Genomic DNA, 24,655 nt, shown 5'->3' on the forward strand with positions numbered 1-24,655 from the left:
GGAAGTGGTTAGGTATGACTATTGTCTGTAACACTGACCAGCTGTGGACGTTAAATATGAAACCTCATGAAATTAGGCAGAAATTATAAACCGAAAAAAGTGTTAAAGGCGATCTTGAAAAAAAAACCTTCTGCACTTCACGACTTGACCCACAACTCTCCAAGTCATTAGAGAAACCTGCAGGTTCTGCAGATATTCTGACCAGTAACCCCCCCCCCCTCACCTACTGCACCCCCCCCCACCCCCCATCTCAGATGTGAACGAGGAAAAATTGCACCCATTGTGCTGCTTTCGTGAACTGAGGGTTAAAAAACGTCGTCTTTGCCATCAGACCATCTCTCAAAGCAGCTTTAAACCTCATCAGGCAGACAAATTATCTCAAGTAAATTAGTTATTTTAGTCATTAGTCACAATGACTTAAACGCATTTCAAAAAGGATTATTTTTTTCTGGATCTGAAGGAGTGATCCAAGCGCTGACGGTATATCTCCGGGCCTCCTTGTTTAAGCTTCTTTGCTCCTCGTCTCCTCTTGTGGGCTCCCGACACAGAGGGGAGTGTGTGTAACTGCTTCGAGACGCTGCCCCGCGTAAAGGGCACTGTATGAATGCATGTTGTTGTTGTTGTTGGTGGTGTAACTGCTCCGAGGGTCTCCAATAAAGCTGCCCTGTTGCCGCGTAAGGAGGTCTGCGAGTGGGCCATGGGGACTCAACCCCTCAACCACTCCATAGAGTTGTTGACATCAGGGTCTCAGTGTGAGGGTCACAAATGAGTATCTCACCACTGTACCCTGGGGCCCACCCTGCGTTCTATACGCTTAATAATTAGGTATGACTCCTCTACTTTTTCCCCCCGATAAATAGGATTGGAACAACAATGGGCAAAAACAGGTGAGAACTTTGCACAAAGAGTAAAGTCTGGTAAAGTCAGTGTGGGGAGTGCACACTGTGTGTCTACAATGAGCAATACATGTATGTCGTGCACAATGTACATGAGGAATGCACTTATACAGTGTGCGTGTGCACCATACATACATACATATATACATAAGGACTGGACACAGTGTTCCCATGTGAACCTTTTGCTGAGAATTCGCTCCAGCCCCTTTGGAAGATAAAGTGCTTGAACACCTTAAAGTAAGCGTTGAGAGTCCAACATTCCAGTGTCTCCCATTCCCGTTTCCCTTTCCTAAATTCATCTCATCGCTTTGAGGAGCAAAAGGCAAATAGAATTCCATTACCTCCCCAATCCCCTTGAGTTCTCTTTCTGTGAATAGAGGAGAAGCAGTTCGTGAACTCTTACAACCCCGAACTGACAATTTTTTTCCCCCCAAACGCTGACCAAGATTAATCTGAAATATTATTCAGATGAATCCACATTCACGTTGATGATTTATCACGGTTAGAATTCTGCTACTGTTGCACCTCCCTTACTTCTAAAGAGCAGGAAGCTCGCTATACGGTTACTGGCTGTGATTTATTTCCCCTCTCCCCACTTCGTGTTTGAACTGGACCCGGTGATCCATCCTCATGTGAACTGGCAGATTTGGAGATGAAGCCAAATCTGGCCTTGAGCAAGATTGTCGAGCTTTTATCACCACTGACAAGTTTACTCACTTCATTATCCACCTCCACCCAATGCAACTCATCAACATCTTCCAGAACACATGAAGGCAAAGCTCTGCCAATCTGACATGAAGATATGCTCCTCATTGTGCTCTCCTTGGCCCTTTGTTTCTTCTTCCTTTTGATGGCATGGGAAAAAAAATCAACAAGTGGTGATGGGTTGAAATAGTTTTTTTTCTCTCTCTCTTGTCGTTGCAGTTGATGGCTTCTTTGACAGTAGATTGTGTTCTTTGTGGCCAGCCATCCTTAGAGACTCTTAACAAACGATGTCAGAACTCTCCCCACCCCCACCCCCACCCACCCCCATTAAAAGTAAGTCTGTGTGAATGAGCACAGAAGCAGCAGGGATCATGTGAACAGTCTGCTCAGGCAGGTCTCCTCCGACCTGCTGGGTCTGTAGCCCCAGGTAGCATGCAGTAATGTGACAGTTTGACTGGTGTGTCTATACCTGATACCAGACGACCATCACAGCAGCAGCCATCGACATACATTACTGTGAACTGGAGGGCAGCCGGATACCTTTGGCACAATGAGAAGCAGGAGAGAGTGACTGCTCTTTTGTTCCTGAGATGATAAATGATGTCCACATAGGGACATTAGTGTCTCGTAGATTTATCTATTCGTGTACATGTCTGTTCTCAATTGTGGCTGCAAATCTATTGTTCAGACCGACTAATCCCAGATTGTGGACCTGGATAGTCACATGAATTAAGTTTCTCCTGGAGAGGGCAGTAAGAATTTACGTGTTGAGAAATGCCTGCTATTAACATTATTTGCACTGTTTTAAAAATACACAGTGATTCTGCAGGGACAACACAGACTGTTTGGAGCGGCTTAAATAGAAAAGGCTTAAATTCTGAGCGGTTGTCATTCTCTACCAAAGCCTTAGAAATAAATAATACTGTCTTAAGCCAACCCAAGGCTGTCACACTCGATCCTGTGCTGAAAATGATGGACTCATAAAAACATAAGAAGAATTTGGTCACTCAATCCACGACTGTTTGTGGGACACTGTTGTGCGCAATTGGCTGCTGAGTCTCTCCCACAAAATATACAACCACTAGATTTTACAGTATATTCTGTGAAACACTTTGAGACGTCTCGAAGACGTGTTAAAGCACTATTTATCAAATGCAAGGATTATTATTATTATTATTATCACAAGAGCTGATATTAATCAAAAAGAGCCATACAATGAATCAGGGAGTTTTCAATCAATGGCGCTGAGAAAGTGTTAAAACAAAAGCCAGATTCACAACCAATTAGTCAGTCAGCAATTAAACCGTATATATCCTTGTGTATGTATATCTTTGGGAGGTCAACCGGGTGTCTGACGCATGCGGAAACCCATCGCCAAGCTTAAAACCACGTACAGAATTCTGGTCTGTTCATAAAGGTGTGGACTTCAGTCACTGTATTCTTCACAGGGTTTGGGAAGCTGTTCCAACACATTTAGGTTTAGATTTTAAGAGGTTACGTTGACCTCTCTGAAAAGGGTTAAACTCCCAGATTGATTTTTGTTGTGTGTGTGTGTGTGTGTGTGTAGGTTTTCAGGCCAGCTGTAGGGCCGAGTCTCAGTGCTTCACCTAAACGGTTTCATAACCTCCATTCATAAGACACCCTCAGGGTAACCCTCACGACTTGTCACAACTTTACCATCTGTTGGGTTCAGCGTTTGGGCTTTTCTTTGCTGTCTCTTAATTACGGTCATGGATTCAATGTGTGGAACATTCTGAGGATTCAGACCGTGTAATGTACATTACCTTTCAGGGCAAATCTGTTACAGTTCTGCAGTCTATCCTTGTACTTTATTCACCGGCTGAAAGGCCAAGTGTCAGCTGGGTAAAGTGTCGTCTAATACTCGTCACTGAGCGTCTTTTGTTCTGCTGAGAGTGAAATGATTTTAAGACCTTCCTTTCCTTGGGGTTCAGTCATTCACTTACACCGAGGCAGAAGGATTAAAGGGCACAGGTTTGGGGTTGTATAAAGGGCAAGTTTACAAGACAATTACATTACAACTCACATTGATATACAGTAGTGTCTATCAGGAGGACATCTCAAAGTGTTTTTGTTTCAAGTTTAATAAGACAAACACCAGGAGGTATTGCTTTAGACATGGAGTAATCAACAACTGGTACAGATTACCAGTTTAGGAGGTTAAGGACTGAACACTGGACTCATTTAATGAACAGCAACTGATAGCGGTGACTACTAACAAGGTGCAGCTATTACACACTCGAAAGCCCACAAATCTGGGATTATACTAGAAAAATAAAATGAAATCAGAGCAATTTATTATGTGGAGGAGTTAGTCGATATTCGACATAGAGAATATCTATATGTTTTCACACTATATGAGGGTGGTGAGTAACAGTTGGGTGGATAATAGTGTATCCTATCCTGTAGATATATCCCCCATTTGTCACTATGTCCTCGTCTCGTCACTTTTGTTAGGGCGCTATATAAATGCAATTTGTTATTGTGGTAAAACTTGTAATGACTGATTTGAACATTGCTGGAGGCGTTGCAATAATAATAATAACCCTTGCATTTGATACAGAGCCTTTCACACTGGGAGGACATCTCACAGCGTTTAACAAGATATACTGTAAAGTGTAGTGACTGTGGTGAAAGTCTAACGGGCAAAGTCAATCAATCCCACTGTTATCGATGAAGCCCAGGTACTGCACACGGAAGAGCACTCCCACTGCACTCGGCAATAATTTCCTGCTCGCACATCAAACATCAGTGAGTCTGTGGGGAGGGAAGTGTGCCTGTGAAATCTTGGCGCTTGGCACAAGTGGGTGGGGGTGGAATTCTGGTCTTCAGTTCAATGTGGGCCACAGATCAGGAGCAGCTACTGTTGTTTTATTTTCTCAATTGCCTGAAGATTCCACTGATTAAAAGAATTGTTGGCTACAGAGCAGCTGAAGATGGTTTGATGGCAGGAACAGGCCCAGCTGAGCTGCCTCATGTTGAGGAGACGAGGCTGCTGAGGACACGGGGGATTGTGGGTGAGTGAGTGACTGCTCCTCATTGCTGAATGCAGTTGAGGGCAGTGGGGCCCGAGCTGGTTCAGCTTCTGTTATTGCCGCAGAGTGGACGAGGTTACATGTGTCCAATTGAGCCTCAGGACTGAGAGGATTCAAGATCCAGTCCTACCGTAACTTGGGTGAAGCATCACCATACGACCACACACCCAATACCACCTTTGGTGTCTGTAAGTTAACCCTTGGCTTGTTTTTTTCTCTGTTACCCTGTCTTAGAATATGTACATCGAGGCATCCTTATGGCTCACTATACTATTATCAATTCTAAACCAATTTAAATCACCTTGATGCCTCCCCTCTCAATACTCAGTTATTGGGGTCAAACGTTGACAGTGAATTCACTTACTACTGCACATATCATGTCTCCCTTTCAGTTCCAACCAACCATTTGACTTACCAGTTTGCCCGCCTGTGACTATGTTCAAAAGACCTCTAAAAATTTCAAATCTTTTGTTTATTCAATGCCATTTAACCACAAGATTTTGCTGTCACAAAAGTACTATATCCGCACATATTGATCGACAAGTCGGTGGTGTGAGGCAGAGTGTAGACACATGCACAGTCCACACAGCACCTATTAATAAAAACACTCACAGATTGCTATTTGCAGTTACTATTGAAAACAACTTTTAACAGTATCAGAGAGAGGAGAGCGAGCGAGAGAGAGAGAGAGAGAAATACCACAAGATTACAAATTTACACAAAAAAGATTATTTGTCTTTTGTTGATTGTCTTAGCAATAGCAGTTTTTTTTAAATAAGAACTTTATCTTCCTTTTGAGGTGAGTGTGCTTTACACGCGTGCAGCACAATCAAGTTGGGGGAACGCAACAGCTCATAAATAGAAAGAACTATAAAAAACAGTGATTGTACCACGCTGCCGGTAACTAAAAGTCTCTGTTGTGTCTCGGGGTCGAAAGTGAAGTCTTGACCAGCAGAAGGAGAAGAAGGAGAAGGGTTTGTTTGACTTTGTAGTTAACATCAGGTCAGGTTTAGTCTTTCCAATAAAGGCAAATTTCCATGACGAACACCTGGTGCAGTGGCATTAAATCAATTGAATTTTTTTCCGTTGAGCAACAGGCCTTATTATACATACTCCGAAACCAGTTTCATTTTTTTTTCCCGGGAAGATTAAGACAAAAGCACATGTCACTGTATCATCCACGCATCAGAGCCACAGTCAGTGAGTGAGGGTGAGGCTGGGGGTGTTCTCGCTACAAGTACTCGAGCTCGAGGGCATGCCGAAGAGCCTCCAGATCTGCGTGGCAGGAGATCCTCCAGAATGGCATGTTGTTCTGCAAAGGAACGCACACACACACACAGCGTTTGGTGAAATCATCAACAATAATAATTCTTGCATTTCTACACAGCGCCTTGTCATGTCGTCGACGTCTCAAAGCACTTTGCAGAATATACTGTATAGTGGAGTGACTGTATTTTCTGTAGGTGAAACGCGGCAGCCAATTGTACAAATAATGACAACAAATGAGCCATGGGAACACAAATGGAACGATCGATCCCTGTTAGAGCCGGGGGCGCGGGGAAGCATTTCCTAATCTTAATAGGTCACTTGTATTCTTTTCAACACCACTTTTCTATCGCTGTGTTGTTTCCAAACATGACCAGCTCTGGGTTTGCTTGATCAGAAGCCAAAAGCATCTGATAAAGAAAAGGTGTTTTATTTTGCATGTTCAAACAGGTTTCCAATGTGAATGAATCACTTTCACACTTGAACTGTTTGCAGCCTTTCATCTTCTAAGCATCTATTTCTCTGCTTCCGACTCATTTTCTAATCATCAATTGTTATCATTAATGATAACGGCATTTGATACAGCCACCGATTCATCAGATGTGGGCAATGAGAATATTGACTTAGTGTGAGATATCGTCACTGCTCACAGCAACAGTTAGTTTTATACAGTGAAAATCTCCCTTCTTTATCCTGTGGCTCAGGTGTGTGTAACTGGGTCCGTCATTGCCATCAATCAGCGACAGACAGGTCCACAGCCTGCTCTTCATGCGATGCCTTCACTATACAAACACGGCATTCACACCAGGAGACACCGGTAAGAGGCCACTTCAGATCCTTCTTTAAACAGTCACTGAAGCCTGTTAGAGTTGAGTCTCCTGTGTTTGCTCAGTTGGTTCGGGTGCTGACTCTAGGAGAAAGGATTTTTTTTCTCTTTCATGTTTCTTGGACTCTCCCTCAGCGAGCACAGTCCTGCTCCATGTCCCTGCCTGATCCACATGAGACGTGCAACACTATTACCCTCAATATGATCATCCATGTATGTCGCATGTAGCGGGGGGGAAATCCTCAAGAGCATTTTACAAGATGTGATGATTGGTCAGTCAAATTTGAGTCCGCACGAGTCGAATACACTACCATTCACCAGGAGATGTGGGCAATGAGAATATCCACATCTGAACTTACCTTTTTTGCTGCTTGTTCCTCTTCAACACCATCTCCCACCACGATGTAAACTGCTTTCCTTCCGAATCTTTGAACTATTCTCTCAAAGCAGCTGTCCTTCCCTAAAAACAGAGCAAAAAAGGTATCTCTCCATTCCTAGAAAGCTGCAAAAACTTGACCAATTTGCAAGATTGATCCGGATGAAGAAGGCCATTCAGCCCATCTCATCTCCTCTCCTCCCAACCCTGCTTCCTCCCATCTTCCTCTAACATCAAAGTGTTTTTTTTTCCTGAAAAATATTCAACTTTGTATTTGATTTTTTAAAAATGAGTTCTGCTGTTGAATAAGACTGGGACAGCTCAATACTGTATTTAGAATGCTAAACGTTATTATGTTCTTAAACGTGCAAACACACTCATCATGGACAGTGATATCTGCACAAGGTATCACTGTCCATGATTCCCATTAACTGCTTTCAATCAATTGTCAACCACAGAACAGCTGGGTTCAGATCGATCAATTTGCTGGGCTGAAGTGTATCTTTCTCTGCCTTGATCCAATTAATTATATCTGGTTCATTCTAATCAGTTGCGTACTTTCAGTTTAATATTCAGGGTGACCAAAAAGTTGTGGTACCATTACAATGTCTAGTAAATCTTAAAAAAAAGATGATTTTTTAAATGTAGATAATAGGGTAGTTATCAGGACTATTTGGCCCCCCTGTACTTTGTCTTAACACTGGTCACTTTCGCACCCAATTATCCACCAGCTTCGCTCACCACAAGTTTGGAACTCAATACAGACCAATGTCAGACAGTCAGCATCCAGCCTGTCATCAATTTACCTTCAGTTTTGCTTCAACTTGGGTTGTACCTCAACTTACACGAGGTGCAAATTACGTAGAAGTCAAAATGATATTCAATATGGAATCTTTCAAATTCCGATTGGCTTACCTGTTTTAGTGGCGCTGTAAATATTCTCTATTGGGAAAACGGTACCAAGTCCATATAACAATACCTTGGAGAGGGCGGGTATAAGCTGTGTTGTTGTTACCAGAACATTCACACAATTTGATCTGTAAAAAAACAACAGATACAAAATCTTTAGAAAGACAATTTTTGTGAAATGTCCATCAGCAGTGACCAGGGTGTCCCTAATAAAACATAGCGCTGTCCATATGAGTCAGATATATTACAAGAGGCAATACCTCCTATTGACTTTGTTGAGACACTAATTAATTCAATGGTTGAGGGCAACCCTATCAAAATGAGGTTTATCCATTGTGATATATCTACAGCTTTGAGGGAATCTCTCGTATCCTCAATACAATCTTCTGTGATTGCATTTGGGATTTTCACAGGTTCCATCAAGCCCTGCACCTGCTCCATGTCTCTATCTTGACCAGACCAGACCACACCCGGCCATGTCCAGTGATGAAATCGCTTGGCAGTCTCTTACCTGGAGTTAATTAGACTGAGTGCTTTCAGTGCATGTGTCAGCCACAAGTCAGTTAGCGCTTCCATGTCTGCTCTCAGCTGCAACCACACCTCTCTCTTGGGCGTTCCTATCAAACCTGGAATGAACACGAGACGAAGAGGCTAGAATGAGAGCAGGTTTAACTCAGAATGCAGAGGCCCATCGCTTGTCACTGTACAGCAGTCCATTCAAGATATTTAGCCCAGAATCAAACAAAATGTCTGGCCGCCCACGATTATACAAATGTAATTTGTTGTTGTATACTTGCCCCCAACGTTGTTTTTGTAAGTGTTGTACATTTCTTTTACTCGACGGTAGCGAAATGCTAATTTCCTCATCCAGTCCACACCTCCATGCACCCCAGACCCTATACACAGGTTCCCACTGACTGCTGCGGCTTGGAAGCCGTCTGTGGCAAAGTTATATGTGCTGAGTGGGAGGAGAGAGGAAGATACGTTAGTGCCATCTGTTCAATTCCTTAGCCACAACACACAGCCGGCAACAGAGAATCAAACCGTCCGCACAAATGGGTTTAGCTTCAGCAAACTGCTCACCTCAAGTCCTGCCCATTGTCATCCGAAGACACGTCATCGATGTGAACCTGGTCGCAATCCTGCAAAGAGACGTAAAGATTCCTGAGTTCAAGGAATATGCAGCACCTAGAAGATTTTCTGACTCGAGTCAATTCGATTCCTATCACATGGATGACTTCGCCCACAAATACACGGTCAATTCACTTTATCGTCTATTCTGTGAAGCGCTTTGAGACGTCGAGAAGACGTGAAAAGCGCTATATCAAATGCAAGGATTATTATTACCTGCAGCAGTCAGGGATGGGATTGAGACATCAGGCAATGTTTCAAGCATCAGAACAATTACGTTAACTTTTAGCTTCCTACCAATACTGTTCTATCTTACTTAACTTACATAATTGCCAAATAAATCTTTTTGGGGCTTTTACCTTGTGTCAGTGCTGCATAGTTTCTCTGTTACATAGTGAAAGCCAAAAAAAGATTTATTGTGCAAAAAACATTACACATGCTTTTCACCTAACAAAAAGCATACTCAATGCACTTTACAGAATATCTTGTGAAGCGCTTTGAGACATCTCGACAACGTGATAAGACTCTATACCAAATGCAACGATTCTTATTTGTTCTCAGTATAAACGTACTTGAACCTTGGCCAAAATTGATTGCATGCCCACTTGGAATAGTGAGGAGTTAGTTGTCTGTTCAAAAAAGCTAGATTTACGTTGTGTTACTATCTGAAAACAAAAGCAGCATCTCCAAACCTCCTCCATCAAAACAAGGCAAAGGGGCTGTATAATAGGAGAGACATGTGTGCAGCAGGAATACTATGTATTCGCCGCTTTAACAATAAATAATAATCCTTACATTTGATACAGAGCCTCATTGCATTGTTGAGACGTCTCAAAGCGCTTCACAGAATATACTGTAAAATGAATTGACTGTATTTTGTGGGCGAAATGTGTCAGTCAATTGCTTTCCATAATGGTCAGTGTTATTCTTTTCTGATTTAAAATTGTACCCAAACCTGTGTGTGTGTGTGAGGAGGAGGGGAATACTTTTATGTTCCTAGGAGTTTTAAATAAAAATAATAAGCCTTGCATTTGATATAGCGCTTTTTATGTCTTCTCGACGTCTCAAAGTGCTTCACAGAATATACTGTAAAGTGAATTGGTCGTATATTTGTGGGCAAAACGTTTTTTTTTGTCCTCAAAAATGGTTTGTTCCAGCGGATTAAGAGTTTTATACTATTATAGGAGTATCGATGAGACAGAGTAGCCATAACATTGAGACACTGACCTCTTGACTAGGAGACATGAGTTTTAGATTTTTTGCCTGGAGCCAAGTCCAGCACTGAAACACTGCACTGTCGACTGGACTCCTTGTGTTTGGATTGAGGTTTGTGTTGGACTCACACTCCAATGTACAAACATCAGCCTTTCAGCTGTGGGCTGAGACTGGCCTATTGTGAAACGTGAATCATTCTGGACAGACTTTAAAATAATAAATATAATTATTTGTATGTTTCGAAAGCCCTTTTTGTGGGAAACTTTATTTCTAGCCAGAGGATACAATATTCCCCGGATTGGAAGTATTAGCCACGCAAAAAGATATGAAATATTGGGACTATTGTTTGCCTAATAATAATGATTTTGCCATACACTTACCATTCCTGCCCTTCGGGTTTGATAACTTATTACCTATGCAGATTGATAAAGGACATCAAGGTAGAATATGTGCAAAGTACATACAGTTTGAAAGTCACTTCAATCAGGAGTATTTAATACCGGGTCAAACGTGGCATTAGTGTAACGAAGGAAGTTAAGGATTTGGAATGAGTTGTAAGATTATACAATACACAACCACTTAATGGTATCGAGCAGTATTTTTGTGAGGGAGAAACAACAACACAAATGACATTTGTGTAGTGCCTTTCATGTCGGGAGGATGTCCCAAGGTGCTGTATGCATACACTAAGGAGACTGGTTCGACAAAAGGTACTATATAAATTGAAAGTGTTATTGGTATTTTATGATGATGTTGCCCTTAGGTCTATGTTTGTTTCTCCAGAATCCAAACCATTTCTCTATTCCTATTCCAACATCAATTTGTTGCTTAAATAACTGTGCTGCAGAAACACTCGAATCCCCTACGCCACAAATGTTTGAAGGCGGCTTTTTTCCCCTTCAGTAAATTCACGAAATTTATTTGTTGTTGTTGTTTGGAGCAGACACACCGAGTGACATGGTGCTGTTGCTGTGTCACATCTGCTGTTTTACATTGCGATGTTTGCACAGCTGAAAAAGCGTCTTGCAGAACGCCAGTGTCCCCTTTAATTTGCCTAATTTGATTTCCACTCGAAATGTGATTCTGACAGTCTGCCTGTTGCAGAGCGAAAAACTTTTCTTCCTCAGGCAACTTAACTGCTTCAAACTTGGCTCGCAGTGCGTGGGCGGAGAGCCTGCCAAGAGCAGATGGCTAGCTCTTATTCTGCAACCTTTTTTGGAAGGAACATTGGATTGACGTTCACATTGGCCTGGAATCTGAAACCACAAGAATGCAAGGTGGGCACTTGCTGTAACAGCACCTCAGGTCCTGTGCCCCCCTCAAAGTGCTACTCCTTGTTCCCTGCAGCATCAGTGTGAAGATATCTGTGTTTCTGTGGCTTTTATATTCCCATTTGAACGCTGCCGATTGCCTTGTTATTGCTGTAGGATCACTGCTGTACACCAGGCTGTTATTCCCGTTGCTCTGCTGCTCAATGCTCTGCTAATCTCATAAATGTTTCCGAGGAAACTATTTTCCAGTCAAAGTTTGGTTTGCGTCGATTCGAATAATCTACCGTTTGAAATGTATCGGCCCAATAAAATAGTTGAAGAGGGCGCTTTTGGTGCAAATATTGTGGTTAAGAAAGATTCTGGACAGTGTTTGAATTTGTTTCCCTTCACGGCTTCCTCCGCCCCCTTCCTTACCCAAACTCTACAGCATCCCCTGAACACGAAGCCAGACGGGAGAATCCTCCAGGCTTTTCCAGTGCTCTGAAGTATGTCACTCACGTATTGAGCATTACTTTTAACTCTTTCTTTCTCTCTCTTTAATCTCTGGCTATTTCTGATGTCACCATCACAGTGAGAGCAAACCACATCTTGCCCTTCAATGGTCTCGGGGGCTCGAGCATTGTATTGTTGTGCCGAGCAGTGCCCACCCATTCTATTTGAGGCGTGTTTCACTTGGGCCTTTGTCTATCATGTTAACATCCTCTCAATAGAAGTCCAACAGTGACAAGTCAACACTGTTCCTTCAGTGAGAACCAGCAAATAATAATAATAAAAAAGTCACCACGTCAACTGCACTCAACTGCTGGGGAATGTGGTCACCCCAACATGTTATTTTAAAACTGCAAAAGTGTACGTAATCCTTTGAGCAAAAATACTGTCCTTGTTTCCTAAAATGGCAGATATTGAGCCAAGTGGAAGAAGACTGGATCCTGTCTTTATGGATAGAGAGGTGGTCTATCAACAATGGTTAGCCTTGACTAGACCCATTAAGGCACGATTCAAACTCTCTCCTCAAGACCTTCCTTTTTGATCGCGCTCACAGTCACCTCCCCTCTCCCTCCTCCCCTCCCGGCTCGTTGTCAGACTCTGCTACTGTCAAATGCTCTAGGACGCTACCCCACGTGAAGAGTGGTATATAAATGAACGTTGTTATTGTTGTTGACTCCAACTGCGTCTCACAGATTGGTGCTGACTGAACGTGGGTGAAATTCTCTTTTATTCCATTTGATCAGATCGTGTTTTGTTGGCGTTGTGTGCAGTTCATTGCATCGGAACCATGACTTAACTCAACGCAATCGGGGGCACTGAGCTTCCCGCCCCATTCCTATTTGAGGCACGGTTCAAACTGTCTAAGCAGTTTGGTATTTGCTTGGGATCTGTGTTTTCCATTTTCTTCTCTTGCTGATTGTTCAGTATAGGAACGTGCCACACCAGTAGCTATCGCATTACTGACTTAATGAAATACCATGAAATTAACTGGGACACAGAAACCATCAGCAGCTGCGATCAGGTTACTGACTAATTGACTCGTACAGAAATTGTCCGAGACACTAGTTCAGTCCGGCAAGTAGAAGGACTTTATTGCTACTCTTTGAGGTTTGTTTGTTTTTCAGCCTTAAATCTTACACAGCTTTATTACAAGAGAAGTGCAAAAGAAACCAAAGTTTTTGATGTGATAAAAAGACAGGCCCTCGACATCGCAGTAAACACATAATGAGAGCTGGGTTTGATGGCTGCTGTCTCAGAAGGTCCTGACGGCTTGGCACCAGGAACCTGAACCTTTCTGAGGGGATGCGTTACAGTTACAGGACTGCATATTTCAGGCTTAGAGTCGGACTCGTGCAATCACCGAGTTTAGCAACTAAATTTACATTAGTTTCCAATTTCGTGATGGCTTTGGCTGGAGCACATTTGGGACCAGAATAGAAAGGAGAAGAAAATGAACTTGGGGGGGATTTCGGAGGGATGGGGGAGGGTGGTCCTTAACTGCACTTGGCTCTACCCGTGGTTCTGCCTCGTGTTTAGGTTCATGTGGACCAGTGGGAATAAAGAGAGGGTATAAAGGGATGCCTTGCTTGGTGCAGTCGGTCAGTTGCCAAATTGTTGTGTGCAAATTGGCTGCTACGTTTGAGTGCAAAACACACAGTCATTACTAGACTTCACAGTAAAGACTTGTGAAGCGCTTTGAGACATTTCGACACATGATTATATCAAATGTCATTATTATGACTAATACCTTAACTAACACCTACTTTAGGATTTTATGACCGTGATATTGGGCTTATTTGTCCGTAAGAATTAAAGTAACTAGAGCTAAAGACTGTATCACCGCTCTCTATTAATTTCAAACCTTTACTCTGGCAACAACAGTAACGACAGTACTCTGGCAGGGACAATAACTATTACAGCAGCTTTTCCTAATGGTTTTGTCATCAATGTTGACTTCAAACAATTTTATTCAAAAAAAATGAAACTGGGCACAAGAGAAGGAGGTTTATGAGGACTCTTTCCAAACTGCAAAGAGCAGAAGTGATTTTTGTTGTTATATATTTTTTATTCCATCCATTATCTTGGATCTCAGTGAATTCTCTCTTTTGGTTAATAATAATAATAATCCTTGCATTTGATATAGTGCGTTATCACGTCGTCGAGATGTCTCAAAGCGCTTCACAGAATATACTGTAAAAATCCCTCAAGAAACAGCTTTTAAAGGGAGCTCCTTCAGTATAGTGCAAACCAGCACAGTGCAGCTCAATAAGATCTCTCGCAAGGAAGGATATCTTAAGACCCAACCCTATATGATTGGAATGCTGTGAGTTAGAGGCAGTGCTGCAGGCCATTTGTGAAATCGTCCCGAGAGGGACAATAAACCTGAATTAATATAAATGAATGAGGATCTTGCTCATCGCATCACAGAAGAAGTATTTTTTGTGTTACACCCAAAATCGCTCAATCTACTTTGTAATTGCACATGAACAGTATTCCTACTGCAATAAATCTAAACTAAGATGTCTGTTACTCTTTATATTTTTTTCAATCTGCCAGATGGAACTATTTGTTTTCTTCATTCTTATTCTTATAAACGTCAACATTTATTTATATTTTGCCCTACATCTAAAACGAATTGTAAACTCCCCTTCAGGATAATCAGCATGCTTGATCATGTTACATATAAATCATGTTATTAAATATCAAATCATGTAGCCACAATTATTATGATTATTATTTAATGACGATATATAGATCATTGCCTTGCAAACTGCCATCTGTACATCTCAACACCCAGTACCCGGAATATTGACCTAACTCTGTTCTTGACTAACTCTCACCCTCCTGTTGTATCTGTGCTAGTTCGAAGCTTCTGAAAAGTGACGGACTGGAACCCAAAAGCAGAACAGTCTCCGTTTCTATTACATTAACATGAACGAAAATGTGAGCTTAATAACATCCAAGTCCAGGACTAAACGGCTGTGATCCTTGTGCTACTGTAAGATCAGAGGTTCATATTCTGTAGATTCTTTAAATCGTAAGCTATTTGCGCTGCTGATTAAGGCAGTGGAATGTCGAGATGAACCACCTTAGATATGAAGGATCAGATGATAGGGCACAAACCCAGGTACACCTTTCAAACAGCAGCAAGTTTGAGAGTTCAATCAGCTTTGTTTTTCCTCTCCAATTCCTGGTCTCCTCTGTGTACTGTGCGCTGTGAATGTTGATTCACTGACGAGCGAAAAAATTTTAACACGAGTCTATTATCGTACAACGGTCGTTGTGAATTGTGCCCTTGCGAGATCTTTCCAGCTATGACATTAAGTTCTCCTGTTGGTAGGCCGAGCGCCAGACTCTCACTGTTCTGCTCGTGCTCCCGTTTGGTGAGAGCATCACCAGCCAACTTAGCCAGTGGCTTTGAAGTTAGACCTCATCGCTCACAAACGTCTTGAGCTAAATGCTGAGTGAATGAGACTTTCAGCTCCACAGCAAAAAGAAAGGTCGCCTTTCAATCAGAGTGAATTCCTTCATGTAAAGCATTAAGCTCATTTACAAAAGCACATAGAGACCCACTTAGCAAAGGAGGCTTGTACAGAGCTTGGGAAGGCAATTAAAATCCAACATTTGATTTCCTCATTCTCTGCTTTCTCTCCCATGTAATCAGATTTGCCTAGACTCTCTCATTATCCCTTCGGATCAAAGCTCAAATACATATTTGACAGCACCAAGGTTGTACAGATATCTTGTTTGCAGTCCTTATTATCTGAATTCTCAGACACACACTCTCCCAAGTGCAGATCTACTTTTACTATTGAATTGTGCTGTACTTTCTCTTAAGATGCATCGAAAGGACTAGCAGATCTACATGTACTAACACCACAAAGCAGAAATAATTCAGGTTCAGTGATATATATGTAAGAAGAATTTCACAACAGGTTTCACAACTTAAGATTAGAGAGTAAGGCAAAGGCTTGACAATTCATGAGTAGGACATGGTGTTCCAAAAATGTCATTCACTTTTACAGCAATCGTGTACGTTTAGTGTTACACACCATTCACTATAATGTGGGGCGTACTGTAAATCCGATAGGATTATTCTGTGTTTCACTGGTTGTCTACATATATATATATTTATATAGGGCTGAGCCTCTGGTGTATCATTAAGTACATCAGCGGGACTGACAGTGTAATCGGATACAAACCAGTTTGAACCACAATTCATTCCTCGCCTTTGGTGCCTTCTCGACGTTACTGTATCAGCAACTTCCTTCGGAGAATACTGAGGTGGTGGACGGACCTCAAACCATTTTAATATTCAGTGGCTGTATCCTCACCATGTATTACAATGAACAGAACAGTAGGTGCTGGGCCAGATCCTCACACTCCTCTACAAATTCTTCCTTACCTCTCCGACCTGCTTACCCCCACTCCACCTCCGCTCGGCTGGCTCCAGCTTCCTGCTTGTCCCTTGTTCCCTCCGCTCCACCGGCTCCACTTTCAGCCACTACTCCCCACATCTTAGGCACTCTTTCCTTCAATGCCTTTGCCTTGACCCACCCCTCCTTCCCCATTTTCAGATCGCACCTGAAGACCTTTCTCTTTGACCGAGCTTACAGACCTCCCCCACCCCCCACCACCCCCCACCCAGACTCTGCCATGGTTTAGTGCTCTCAGGCACTACCCCGGATGAGGAGCGCTACGAGTATGAGATGATGTGAACTGCTTTACCACTTACAAATCAATCCTTTCCATTCTATTAATATTTTCTCCTTTCGTTTGAAACGACACGGTGCCAGAGGTCGTACTCGATAATTATTGTTCAGCCAAAGTGACAGTTCCTCACTCACTGCTATGCTTCAAAGGCCGTTGGGTCTGGTTTCAATGCGGTCATTTGATCTCTCTTTGTAATCATTTGGTCACTTCAATCCACGGCTGTTTGTGGGGACGCTGCTGGGCGCAATTGGCTGCCGCGTTACGTCCACAAAAGATACAGTCACTACACTTTACAGTATATTTTGTGAAGCGCTTTGAGACGTCTCGATGCTATATCAAATTCAAGGATTATTATTATTATTATTTGGGCCAATCAAGGTTGCTCCTTCCACAGAACCTGTTTAATTGACACTGTCATGAACTCTCCTCTGCTCCTGTGCCTTGAGCATGTGTGTACATACCCCAGTGTTAAACCTCAGCTAAACCTCTCCAAACCCCAAAGGAAATTGACACTTCTCTTTGGATACAGTTACCTTACAATCTCTTGACTTTTGGTGTGGCTGTTGTCCAACCCAGGTTGGAATTTAACCATATTTTAATATCTCCGTCTGGGCGGAGACCAGAGTTCCTCTTTATTCATGGACTGTCAGAATGAAAGTCGCATGTATATTTCCATATTCTCTCGACTCTCATTGTAATACAACAAAAACGCGAGAATTGGGAATGGGATGATCAGCGTCCCCTTAGTTTTTGGGATTGGAGTTTTAATCAAGTGTAATCTGATGGGATTGATGCTGTGTTTCACGTAAAAAAAAAACTCGAGGGCAGCTTTAACCCAACTCATGCAAGCACCCAGCACAAAACTGCCCATATTAACCCAGCGATGTATAAGCACAGCACTGCCGAGTCATTCAGAGAAGCTCTAAAGATGGTTGTTGAGGGAAATACAAACAACAACAATCTGGTGTAATGGGAGTTATTGGCGTTAAGGAATATTGTACAGACTCTCCAAGACACTTCCCTGCGTGAAGGGCGCTATATAAATACAAGTAATAATAGTTGTTATTGTTATTCTTGCTTCCAGTTGTAGCTACTGCGCCTTTGGTCACCTTCCTCCCCCTCCCCCTGACTCGGCCCAGGATCTGTTACTGTGAAGCACTTTGAGATGCCGTCTGGTGTGGAGGGCGCTATATAAATCCAAGTTGTTGTTGCACTGTCTATTATGACCCAAAGGATGATTCTTTTATGAAGCACTAGATCATTGCAGCTTATGTGTGTTGTTTGTGAACAACGATGCCCATGTGACAATGCAACCCCTTCCCACTCCACCCCAAAAAAAAAATTCTGAGGTCCTATTCGAGGGTTGAGTTTAATCAAAGGTACTTTGTATTCTAAATGCAAGGTTTATCATGTTACTTTGTGAGGAAATTCTTTTCTAAAAAGATTGCAAACAGGAAATGAGCTCAGATTACCCAGGTCTTTTTGCACGTACATGCCTCAATGGTATGTGAACAGCAAAATATGTCCACGAGCAGATAGCTCCACCCAACACATCTATGAAGAATGTCTGTAATAAACCTGCCTGTGTTATTAAACTCGTGCTGTAATGAAGGTACGAATAATGGAATCCTCCAAAACCACTGTTGTAAACTTCCAGTGATGGTTGCTTGAAAGTGAGTTCAGATCAGGGGACAAATGCACCAACGTGGTACCATGTAGGAACGACACTGACAAAGAAAGTCACCGGTCTGCATTATTAGCTGATCTCAATTGGCTAACAATTAGCTCGTTGTATCGAGATTAGGGAAGGGACACAAAGCCAGTGTTGCCACTCCTCCATGATGGTCATTATACATGGTTTTAAATATCGGGCAAGGAACAGATTGGATTTGGTTCTGAGCCTCACTGATACTCAGTGACTCGGGTCATAGAATGATCTCCTGGGTGAATCAGCGTTGGAGGCTGCTGGTAACTATGGGACCCTTCCCTGGCACGCCCAATGTACTCAGAATGTACTTCCTTTACTCGCAGTTAAACGTGTATTAAAAAAGTGCATTGTCACACGCACAAACTCACCCATGTTTCCCAAACAACTACGCACGGGTTACCTGTGATGCAGATACAGTCACAGATGTATACACACGCGCTCTCTCTCACACACACAATTTACATATAAACACACAAATGAAGTCACATCCACATCGTCTCAATAACAAATGCCAAAGGGGGGATATTCCATTTTGGATGTTGATTTACTCTACTTATGCTGCACTTTTGGAGCTTGAGTTTGGCAACTTCTTCAATACAATTTTGAAACTGGTTTGTCCGTCAGTTTCTTTTTTTTAAAGAACGACAGAAAAACGTTTTTGGAGGTTAAGAATGAATTCAACAATTTGTGAAATTCTGGATGGTCCCAAACACTTACGGACAGACCCGGGTGGAAACTCTTCCCCACCCCAAAAAAAAGACTCAACCGCATGAAATATTGCTCATTCCAAATAAAGTTCTTACCTCTAAGTCGTTAAAGAACAGATGTGCATCAGCCAAATTAAAAATCATCTCCTCCATCCGCAATCCCAGTGATACTGCTGTGGGGGTGTCCTGTTGAAAAGAGAAAAGTTCATTTTAATTCTAGTTCTAGGGGTTCCTGGCACGACCGGCCCTTTTCAAAGCCCCTTTCATCACTTTTTTTCGATAAGGTTACCCCAAACACCCAATGTGAGCAATAACACACTGGGTGATGTTTATGCAATACAACAAACCAACTCACACCTCACATTGACAGGTAACGCTCCACGTCGCACTAATGTATAACTGCCATTCACACAATTGTAATGCACACTGAGTAATGCTAACATAGGGTACGCTTGTACTTACACTGGTGTGTAATGGGTATACACTTACGATTATAAAGTTACACTTACATAGAGTAATATTTAGATAGGCTCACAGGCTGTACCTTCCTCTCTCTTTCCTGCCCCCCAACCCACACATTGAAACCATTTCCTAACCAAGAAATCCGTGTGACTGCTGCTTAACTCGTCACTGGAACCACCAGATAGGCTTCACCCGCTCTTTATATGTCAATGTACCCGACAACCACTTAAGCCCCCGCCCTCACATCGGAGACAGTGAGGAGCTCGCCTTCACTTTCGTGAGGAAACCACCCTCCACCAAAGCCTGAACACTGTAAATGGGACCATGTAACAGTCAAGGTTTACCTGCTTCTGTATTCATTCCAACTGATGACCATTTGCTAAAATTTGCTTTTGTGGGGGGCGATGGGGATTGAGTAAATCTGTCTTTAAATGAAGTGTAAAGATATGTTCAAATTTCTACTTAAAGCATTGGGATAAGTTCAGTGGGGAGCAAACGTAGCCTCGTATAATTGATATGTTTTCAGGCTCCTGTCAGCTGTGGGGACCTTGTTCTGAAGTAGCATTGTCTGTGTTCACTCCGTCAGACTAGCGGAGTACGTAAGACGATTGTGGTCGCTGGATCCATTCGCATTGTCCAGACTGAGGTGGATAGATATTTATTAGGTCAGGGTATCAAGGGATGTGGGGCAAGGGTGGGTAATTGGAGTTGAGGTACAGATCAGCCATGATCTTACAGAATGGCGAAACAGGCTCGAAGGGCTGAATGGCCTCCTCCTGTTTCTATAAGAAAGTTGTAATTTTTTCCATAGGATATTTTTCTGTACTCCGGTTTATTTTCGTAGCCTCGTATAATTAGCATTTATAAGGTGTTAACCCAGGAATTTTAATTTGAATGTTATTTTGACCTCGGTTTCCCAACATTTGGAATCAGGTTTTTTTTTAAAAAAATACAAGGTCAGGCAGACGCGGTTTGAAGAGATTGATGTCTTGGATTTGAGGGTAAGACTCTCAAGATGTAGTGTAGAGAACTGACATTAAACGTGACCCACACGAGACCTTTATTATGTATTGCATTGCAGACAAGCCTCCTCGTAGATACCAGGTGATAGAAAACATGTTGAAGTTCTGCAGGGTGTAAATTCATTTCACAATTCAAAGAGCTCAGATATTCTAGACCTGTGTTGCTTGGGGACACCGGAACCCATTTCAAGTTCAACCTGACTTTCCGGGCATTTCAAGGCTCTGCTCAGATTTACAACCCAATGAAATGTTTAATAACCGGTCAAAATATGTTTCAGTTTAATTTTGTTTGTTTTGGTAATTTTTTTTCCAAATCGAAAGAATTTGAAAATAATACGCTATTTTAGTGGCAGTAATCCCCACCCCACCACGTGAATAGAAATACTCCAAATTAAATTACACACCCTTCCTGAATCCTTCTGACTCCATGATTAATGTTTCTGTCCTTTCTGTAACTATTTCTATATGTAAGTGACACAGCCTGGGGTTTAATCTGATCCAGTAGTAAATCTGCCCACTGTGTGCTTTTCTTCTCTTTGTGACGAACGATATAATTGCAACACTTTTTATTTTATTAAATAATAATTGCTCAGTCTGTATGAAGGGTATTTTGTGGATGACAGCGCATGGAGTAGAGCATGAGATAGATCACAAAGTTCCGAGCTTGGATCGTGAAGGATTGATTTAATTGTCGGAAGAAAGCAAGGCTGAGAAACATATAAGGAGTTTCACAGCTTTCCGCTCCTTTGGAAAGGGAGCAGTTCATGGCTCCTCTTCCATTCCTTTGTCTCTCATTCCCTTAATGGTCAACCTCACATCTAACATAATTGAAAACCCCTGTTCGATTGTGTGCTTTGTAGGTTCCTGCTTTTAGTAACATAAGCTTTGGGATTTGCATCTTAGTTGAGTTGCATACATCAATTGCTTTGATTTTCCCTCCACACCAATTTTGTTCCCTCCCTTCTTCTCCTGACATTTGTTACTTGCTTTCCTCCTGGGGGGTGTGGGATGGTTCCTTGGGCACTGGTTACTTTATTGTCCATTATTGCTGGTTGAGCCTCGAACTGTGAATGTCAGCCGGATACTCACTCTGACCTCTGAGAGTGACAGCAGAACATTTAGGGTTTAAGCCCCACATTGTGAATTTCAGCTCACAGGCCAGGTTGAGACTCCAATGCAGTGCCTGAGGGGGGAGCACTGCACTGTTTTAAGTGCCGTCCTTCAAATGAGACATTAAAGAAAAATTCTGATCGCCTGTTCAGGTGGATATTAAAGATCCCATGGTATAATTTGAAAAGAGAAGAGCATTTCTCCCAGTGTCCTGGCCAACAATCACCTAGGAACAAATGGTCATTCACTTTATGGCTGTTTGTGGGACATTGCTTTGTGCAAATTGGTTGCCGTGTTTTGCCCACAACATATTACAATCTCTGCCTTTTACAGTAAATCCTGTGAAGCAGTTTGTGTTGTTCTCCCGAAGTGAAAGGTGCTATATCAAGTGTAAGGATGTTATTGTTCACGGGGCTAAAATCTGATACTAAATTGGGATTTCAAGTTTGTTTGCTTGTAATGTATATCTATAAACAAGCAGCATAATCACAGGATAGGATAGGTGGCACTCAGTCTCCAGTCTAGTTAGGAGAACGCTAGAACATTTTATGCTTCTGCCTGTTGTTTTTTTCCACTATACAATTGTGCAAGCCTTTCTTTTCCGGAAATCAGCTGGAGTTTGTAATTAAAAACATAATTGCGGGATTAAACGGGCAGTGTTAAGTTTTGGTGAGTTTGTGCGCTTGTACTGTACCTACACACAGTCTGGCACATCTCGATGACAAGCGTTTCCAAGTAATTAAACTATTGCTGTCAGTCAGTTTTCACCTTGCGAAGAACATGCTTTGTGTTCAAACTGCAAATGACAGCATCTCGATTATCTCAAAGGCCTTCAGCAATGCACTAATCCCTGCCTAACCTCTGGCTGACATGCATACAATTAAACCCCATTCAATACAGGTCTAATTTTAATAAAGTCCACACCCCTGCACTTACTACCCACACACACAATGGCAGACTTTAAGCTGCAGCACACCATACATTGGATGGAACAGAAGGCTCTCGTTGAGCTTTTTACATGAAGATTTTGAGGAACTAATACATTTCAAATGTTACATTCTTTTGTTTTTTCCGATTCCGCTGTTTATTTTGTGAATGAACTGGAATCAGGGGAACAGTTTATCACTCGGCGTTTTATTCTTAAATTTTGCCCCACAAATGTCCTCCTGATGCAGATCATTGAACTTTACTGACCAAATCAAGTCAGGTTTTTATATCAAAGTCATCAGGAAACTCTGGAAACCGGGGCTGAAGTTCTGCGTCTCAATACTGTTCAACCGAGCACGTAACCTGATTTCTGCTTTGTTTCTACTTCTGTTACTTAAGGAAAAATGTGTGTGTATAATTTGGCCGATATCTCTGAGTCACTTGGTGAATCGGCTCAGCATGTTGCATTCTACAGAGCCGTACAAACTGGAAAGATTGCACTCACTGTTTGATTCCTGGTTTGTGCTGAGTTAGGTAAAATAATAATAATAATAATAATAAATAACTTGTAAATTCGCCGTCGTGTTCACCGACAAAACACAGTGACTACACTTTGCAGAGAATCTTGTGAAGCACTTTGGCACGTCCTCCTGATGTGAAAGGCGCAATATCGAATGCAGGCATTATTATTTTTTATTATTATTAAGATACAAAAGATTTCATAGAACGACTGTCTAGCAGGTGATACCCAGCATTGCAAGTCCGTGTGTTCTGTGTGTATATCTTTAGTCTTGTGGCATTTTGGATATGTTTGGATTGTTGACTGTGAGAAAGACTACTACGATACATTCTGCAGATATATTTTTAGCCGTGTGTCAGTGAGATGCGCAGGCTATTCTACGGGTATATCTTTAGCCTGGTATCTGAACCAGTGCATTCTGTGGGTCTTTCTTTCCTCTGGCATTTGGGTATATAGAAATTTCAGGCTGTAACGAAGCCAGTCACAGGACAATTCACAGTAGTATTTTTTTTAAAAACCCACAAAAATAAAATTTTGCAGTAGAAAGTTTTAACCACCGTTCCTGCCATCTCTCTCTACGACCGTTAATCTTTACTCACAAAATGGCCACCCCGGCAAATGTCTTGTTTATTTTAGTTTCCTGCTGTGCGGCCTCACAGAGGGATTAGCATATTTATGGGCTGAAACACAACGAGCATTTGACATGACCACAGGTCAAGGCCCCAACCAATGGGGTTGGCTTTTTCGGGGGTAATAATCCCTTCAAAAAATATAATAATAATGATAATCTGACGTCACTTCTTGTGCTCAAACGCTGCGCTCAGGAAGCACAGTTGCTGTCACGTTGTTGAAAGAATTGACAGTGTCAGTGTGGCTCCTTGTTACATTACCTCAGCACAAAGGAACTGATCTGATGATACCAATGTTGGTCTGTTTTGGGGCATTTTGTTTATCAGACAGACGGGCAGACAGACAGACAGACAGACAGACAGACAGGCTGCTGCTGCTACTGCTGAGATTTTGAACCCAGCTGAGTGGACTAGAATCGGGTGGATCCTGTGTTATAACATGGAGGCTAATTGTACATTGACCTCACTGCGATAGGCAAACGTAACCAGCCTATTTTGAGGATCAGGATGACTGTTTCACACTCACCACCGGAGTTACTGCTTACATCTATTTTCAGTGGAAGCTGGTGTGAAACAGTGACTCTAATTACTCTCGGGGAAAGTGTGGACATCACATCACAGCCTGAAAACATTATTGCGTTGTTTGATGTCGGCATAACGTGGTTTGCTGTGGGTGACCCTTGGCTTATTACACAACATTTCACCAAAGGGGGAAGAAAA

At 42.2% G+C, this 24,655-nt stretch overlaps 1 protein-coding gene across 3 annotated transcripts in view; it reads right to left on the reverse strand.

Moving 5' to 3' along the window:
- Positions 1 to 5,810: 5,810 nt before the first annotated feature.
- The window catches only part of LOC103186265 (eyes absent homolog 1), a 92,071-nt gene continuing 73,226 nt past the window's right edge, over positions 5,811 to 24,655 (reverse strand). For all 3 annotated transcript variants that reach the window (XM_007905173.2, XM_007905172.2, XM_007905171.2), the window contains exons 11-17: positions 19,362 to 19,451; positions 9,115 to 9,173; positions 8,829 to 8,989; positions 8,543 to 8,657; positions 8,038 to 8,159; positions 7,106 to 7,206; positions 5,811 to 5,966 (exon numbers count right to left, since the gene is read on the reverse strand). In XM_007905173.2, coding sequence (XP_007903364.1) covers positions 5,886 to 5,966; positions 7,106 to 7,206; positions 8,038 to 8,159; positions 8,543 to 8,657; positions 8,829 to 8,989; positions 9,115 to 9,173; positions 19,362 to 19,451 — 729 coding nt within the window. In that variant the 3' untranslated portion in view covers positions 5,811 to 5,885. The remainder of the gene's footprint in view (positions 5,967 to 7,105; positions 7,207 to 8,037; positions 8,160 to 8,542; positions 8,658 to 8,828; positions 8,990 to 9,114; positions 9,174 to 19,361; positions 19,452 to 24,655) is intronic.

The sequence above is a fragment of the Callorhinchus milii genome, unplaced genomic scaffold (genome assembly GCF_018977255.1).
Source record: "Callorhinchus milii isolate IMCB2004 unplaced genomic scaffold, IMCB_Cmil_1.0 Scaffold18, whole genome shotgun sequence".
Classification (NCBI taxonomy): Eukaryota; Metazoa; Chordata; class Chondrichthyes; order Chimaeriformes; family Callorhinchidae; genus Callorhinchus; species Callorhinchus milii.